The sequence below is a fragment of the Tenrec ecaudatus genome, chromosome 2 (assembly GCF_050624435.1).
Source record: "Tenrec ecaudatus isolate mTenEca1 chromosome 2, mTenEca1.hap1, whole genome shotgun sequence".
Classification (NCBI taxonomy): domain Eukaryota; kingdom Metazoa; phylum Chordata; class Mammalia; order Afrosoricida; family Tenrecidae; genus Tenrec; species Tenrec ecaudatus.
The window spans coordinates 147,002,662-147,008,806 of record NC_134531.1 but is presented as its reverse complement, the minus strand read 5'-3'; the positions used below and the strand labels follow the sequence as shown (position 1 = coordinate 147,008,806).

Genomic DNA, 6,145 nt, shown 5'->3' with positions numbered 1-6,145 from the left:
TACCCACCAACCTTGGGGTCCAGAACTGCGGGGAGGGAAGTCGTAAAAGGAGAATACCTGCAACCGCCTTCTGGACACTTTTTTCCCCCTCTGCAAAGCAGCCAAGTTATTAGTTAACCCACATTCAGCATGCTCAGTACATAGAAATTGGAGGAGGATGGGGAAGAAAGAAGTGAAACTGGGCAGTGTTAAAATAGATTGCTTCCCTATTTCAGGATTGGACACGAGACTGTAAAGGTGGAGTAACTTGGTCAACATATTTCTGTTGGGGAGTTCTACTTTAGACATGTACTCCTTAAGAAACAGTAAGATGAGGTGGGAGGTAGAGGAGTTGTTCTTCAGACTCAGGTTCTGCTCTTGAACCCAATTCTGTCTCCTTGGAGTCCACAGAGTTTAGTATCCTGAAGGGGTTGGACTGCAGTGGCTGGTGAGCAGTTACACCACGAGGAAGGAAAAGCGAGCAAGGAGAACCCTCCTGGGCTGAGGTTGCAAGAAGTCAAAGAACTTGGCCTCAGGCACTGGCATCCATCATGCCTTCCTTGGATCCTGCGGGAGAATGAGTCATCCATCCTGGCACTCCAAAGACCTCGGATGCCCTGCAGTTGCCTTTCAGTGATGACACCTCTTCCATGACAAAATTTCCCAGAAGGGAAGTGAGGTTGCAGGTGGAGCCTGTGATTGGGAGGAACAGAAATGGGAAGGGGGACCAAAGTTCGTTAGAGGAAACCAAGTTCACAGATCAGGAGGATTATGTAACCTTTAAAAGCCAAACAGGAATTGCAACAGAGAAGCCTGGGAACTTGGAGTTGAGGGTACCCCGTTTGGGAAAGAAGTGTAAGCCCTTCAGAGTGTTCTTGGGCACAGAGGTCCGAGGACCATGGTGAGTGTAAAGCCTGGGACAAATTGACTAAACTTGGAACCTGAGAGGCTTGCTCAGGCCGCCCCACCCCCTCTTTCTCTCCAGGAATTCTCGCCTGGCTTTTTGCTGCTGCTGCTGCTGCCCCTACTGCATGCTGCCTCGGCGGCCCCGCCGCCAGAGCCCGAACTTGAGACAGAGCCCTGCGAGCTGGATGATGATGATTACCGCTGCGTCTGCAACTTCTCGGGTTCAGAGCCCTACTGGGCCAGCGGCTACCAATGTATGGCTGCCGTCGAAGTGGAGATCCGTGGTGGCGGTCACAGTCTTGAGAAGTTTCTAGAGGTCGCAGATACCGACCCGCGGCAGTACGCTGACATGATCAAGGCTCTGCGCGTTCGGCGGCTCACGGTGGGCGCCGCGCGGGTGCCTGCCCCGCTCCTCTTCGCCGTCCTGCGTGCGCTGGGCTACTCCCGCCTCAGAGAACTGACGCTCGAGGACCTGGAGGTCACGGGCACGGCTCCGCCGCCGCTTCTGGAAGCCACGGGGCCCGCGCTCTCCACTCTGCGCCTCCGCAACGTGTCGTGGGCGGCCGGCGGCGCCTGGCTGGCCGAGCTGCAGCGGCGGCTCAAGCCCAACCTCAAGGTGCTGAGCGTGACGCGAGCGCGCCCGCTGGCTCTCTCCTGCGAGCAGCTGGGCGCCTTCGCGGCCCTCACCACCCTGGACTTGTCCGACAACCCGGGGCTGGGCGAGCGCGGGCTGCCCGCCGCCCTGTGTCCGCACAAGTTCCCGGCGCTCCAGGTGCTGGAGCTGCGCCACTCGGGGATGGAGACGCTGAGGGGCGTGTGCGCGGCGCTGGCGGCCACCGCCGTGCAGCCGCAGCACCTGGACCTCAGCGGGAACGCGCTGCGCCCCGCGGCCAGCCCAGGCGCCCCGCCGTGCGTGTGGCCCAGCGCGTTGAGCTCTCTGAACTTGGCCTTCGCGGGGCTGGAGCAGGTGCCCAAGGGCCTGCCGGCCAGGCTCAGCACCCTGGATCTCAGCTGTAACCGGTTGAACAGAGCGCCGCGGCCAGATGAGCTGCCGCAGGTGGAACACCTGACACTGGCCGGGAATCCCTTCCTGGGCCCAGGCGCCACCAAGCCCCGCGAGGGCCCGCAGACCTCAGGAGCGACCGGAGTCTGTGGGCGCTCGCCGCCCGTGTAAGGCTGCCAGGCCGTCTGGCGCTGCTCCCAGGGCCCCGAGGCTTCACCAAACGCCCAGGAGAAAAAGGTCAATGTTGAGTGGGCTCACGCTAGCCTGCCAAGACTGCTAGACAAAACAAACGCTTGTCCTTCTTATATTAAATTCTCAAACAGTGATTTGGTGTCATTTTTCAACAGATCTTTCAGTCTGGGAAACGCGCAGGGGCAGTTCTACCCGGTCCTATAGGGTCGCTAAGAGTCGTCGTCGACTCGATGGTCGCTCTGAGTAGTGGACTCGATGGTAGAGAGGTATTTTTGTTTTTCTGGGAATGTGATGTGGAATGGGCCTGGAATACATCATTTTCTTCCTTCTAACGCCCTTCATATAGGAAAGGACTGCAGGAGCAGATAGGACAAGGGAAAGGTCACTTGGACATGGGGCGTGTGCAGGAAGCAATGCTTCACGCGTTTCTGCAAAGTTAGGGCTTTCTGAGCACCGCGATGCTAGCACCTGGATTTGCTGTTTGAATGGTAGCCATTCTTGGAAGATGCAGGTTGTGTCCTCTCTAGTGCATGCCCAGAACCATCTGCTCCCATTTAAGGTCATAAAACCCAGAGCTATTTGCCCACAGACATACACTCACTCTCTCTCCCTGTCCCCCGGGAGGAAGAGCAACTAGCCACCCATCTTATACAAGATCTGACACATAACTTCAGGGGTCCCTTCCTGGAGGCTTTGTTGCTTCTGAGCAAGATGGCCGCTTGTTTACCTTCAAGCTTTTAAGACCCCAGACACCATCTCTTTTGATAGCCGGACTCCATTAGCTTTCTTCACCATATTTGCTTATGCACCTGCTTTGTTTTCAGCGATTTCAAGAAGGTAAGCATCATGGAATGCCAGGTTAATAGAACAAAGTGTTCTTGCATTGAGAGAGTACTTGAGTGGAGGCCCAATGTCCATCTGCTACCTTAATACTAAGCCTATAAATATATGCACATAGACCTATTTCCCATCATCATATAAAAATACATTTACACATGTACATGCCTATATTTAGACCTCTATAATGTTCTTTTTGCCTCCTAGTTCTTTCCTCTATTTCCTTTGACTTTCCTCTTGTCCCACTATCATGCTCAGTCTTCATTTGGGTTTCAGTAATTCCTCTCGGTATCATTACCCATGATCACTCCCTACCAGGCCTCCTACACCCTCCTCACCACCGATTTGGATCACTTGTTGTTCCCTTGTCCCTGAGTTTGTTAATACCACTTCCTTTCCCCTACCTCCACTTCTACCATGTCCCCCTTTGTAATTTCTTTACAGGAGTAAAAATCCTCATCTTTCTTCCTCAGAGCAACTGGTGGGTTTGAACTACAGCCTTTGCAAGTAGTAGCAGCAGCATTACACAGGTTTCGTGAGTCTGAATTGGACCTTGTAGATTGGTATCAGACATATGGGCTAATATCAGACTATGGACTTGATCTGGACTGGACTGAGATGTTTTCTCAATATTCACTTGCTCTTGTATATAAAGCTCTTTCCCATACACATCTGAGTGTCTATGAATTTGTTTCTCTATCACCTGATTGACAGGCTAGACTCTACCCCTTCACTCTTAATCCTCTCAAATTGACAAACGATTATATAACTAACAGAAACACTCTGACCAATCTGAAATATCATGTTAAAGTATGTGTTCATTGCCACCCTCCAACCAGAATGTGAACTCCTTAAGAGCGGGGATTGCTGCTGTAATCTCAGGGCTCAGCATCGTACCTGGCATGCAGTGGATGCTTGGATGAATGAACGTCCCCAGCCTTCCTCATCAGAACCCTAACTATACCACACTAGTTACAATTCCCAGGTCTCCTCATATGCTTCCAGGATCTTGAAACATGCTCTCCCATTTTCTTGGGCTGTCCTTGCTATAGAATTTCTATTGTATTTGTTCTTCATTTGTTCATACAATGTCTCATTTTCTGTAAAATCTCTATAGGTTCTCATTCCCATTGAATCACCAAAAGCAAGCCAACTTTTTGTCTTGTGATGTTGGTTGCAATCCTTTGATGTAACAGCATTCTTCCTCCTTCTCTGGTTTCCCATTTCTATTCTCCCTTCTTTCCTGCCCCTTCATGTCTTCTGAACTTTGTTTTTGGAACGTCCCCTTTGAGTCTCTTACAGTTGACTGGGCTGAGGAGTACATTCCTGCCTGGTCTTAGTATCCATTTGGTCATCTTTCTCTTGTTTGGCTGAAAGTTGACCCCGAGGGTTCAGTTCCAGCCTTGAGGGTTCTGCTAGTTTCCATCAGGCCAGTAGGTCTCCTCTTTTTAATGTTTTCAAATATTGCTCTACTTTCCGCCCCTCCCTTTCTGACCAGGACTTTCTATTGTGGGCCCCTTCGGAGTGGTCCATAGCGGTAGTGTGTAGGGTACTAGCTAGTCTTCTGGTCCCTGAGTGGTCGAGACTGTGGGTCATTAGTTCTTTGACTGTTTCCTTGAGTCTTTGATCTCCTTCAATCTTTTATACCTCAAATGGAGAGAGACCAAAAGTTGCATCTTGGTCACTCACAAATTTTTAAGATCCCAGTCGCTACTCACCAAAGTAGACTGGAGAGCATTGTGATTGTGGACTATGCTATGCCAGTTAATCTAGATATCGCTCGAGATGCAGCAACATCTGTATTGTATTTTGACCCCCTCCAAAAAAAATCAGCTGCAAGGGATTAGAGCTTTTTAAAAAAAGTTCCTTTGCCATAGAGCTCTTGAGAAGCATTGTTCATGAGGAGCATAGTAAGCAGTTGTGCTCTGGCATGAAGTGAGGTTGGCAGCCTCTTCTCTGAGCAGAGAGGAGAAAATAAGGGCATGTTCTGAAGGAAGTGGGAGGTTATCCTGCAGGGAAAAGGCGGTCAATAAAGGAAGTGCCTGCCAATGAGGTCCAAGAGCTCCTTTAGAGATGATAAAAATTATTTAAAAATTAGATAGGGTCGATGGTTGCACAACTTTGTGAATCTACTAAAGCTCACTAAATAGTACATTTAAAAGGAGGAATTAGATTACTATCAAGCTGTTATCTATTACCAAATGAGAAACAGAGAGAAATGCTAGATAAGGAAGGATGCAGTTGAAGTGGGAGAAAGTAGCCACATGATGTATGTATTTTGGAAGGAGTCCAAAAGGTATTCTGACTTTTGAACGGTGAGCTGTATGTGAAAGAATTTTGAGCTTAGGCCATGAGACTAATTCTGCAATGAACGTTAGTAGCCATATATCTTCTATGTCAGGGATATCCCATGGATACATACCAAGGGAGATCGTATAGTATTTCTGTTTGGATCATAAGGTATCTCTAACTCTGGCCATTTGAGGACGGGCCACACCATTTTCCACTGTGGTGGTGCCACTTTACACTCCCATCAGCAATGTATGAGTGTTCCAATCCCTTGCCAGAATGTGTGCTTTCTGATTTTTTTAGGACACGAAATTGGATGAGGTCACTATGAAGCAAGTGTAGACCTCGCTTTTAAAAGGACCAAAGATTGACAACACAACCACATTAAGAGGTCATAACACGTGAGATGGACTCATCAAAGGAGATTAAAAAAATGAATGGCTTGTGAAACAGGAGAAATTCCAGAGGAGTGAAATGTCCTGGAGGCCAATTGAAGAAACTGACTCCACCCAGAGGGCAAGATGACATTGGTCTAAAGTTGTTGAGGTCAAAGGAACACTGAATTGAGCAGAGTTGTCCTTGAGAAAAGTAGTTCCACAGTGTGGAGGACAGAGATCTATTTGGATTAGTTTGAGAGAAAGAGAGAACAGTTTTAGAAAATGAGAATGGAAAATTCTTTCAAATAATTTTGCTTAAAGGGAAGCAAGAAATTAGGGCATTTAGTGAGCTTCAGATAGTCTTTTAAAGTTTGTTGGTTTTTAAGATGAGAGGAATAATAGGAGATGGACATGCCATATATACTCGAGTACAAGCCACGATTTTCAGCACATTTTTAATGCCGTTTGGAGGTAAAATTAGGTGCTTCGGTGGATATTTGGCTTGGTTTAAACTTGAGTATATATTGAAATTCAACAGAAAAGGAAAACTTGATTCAGGAGA

The 6,145-nt window shown here is 48.7% G+C and overlaps 1 protein-coding gene across 1 annotated transcript; it reads left to right on the top strand.

The window, feature by feature from the left end:
* Positions 1–615: 615 nt before the first annotated feature.
* LOC142441032 (monocyte differentiation antigen CD14-like) lies at positions 616–2,059 on the top strand. Its single transcript, XM_075543139.1, has 2 exons — positions 616–632; positions 982–2,059. The coding sequence occupies exons 1-2, from the start codon at positions 616–618 to the stop codon at positions 2,057–2,059; spliced, it is 1,095 nt and encodes a 364-aa protein (XP_075399254.1).
* Positions 2,060–6,145: the final 4,086 nt, after the last annotated feature.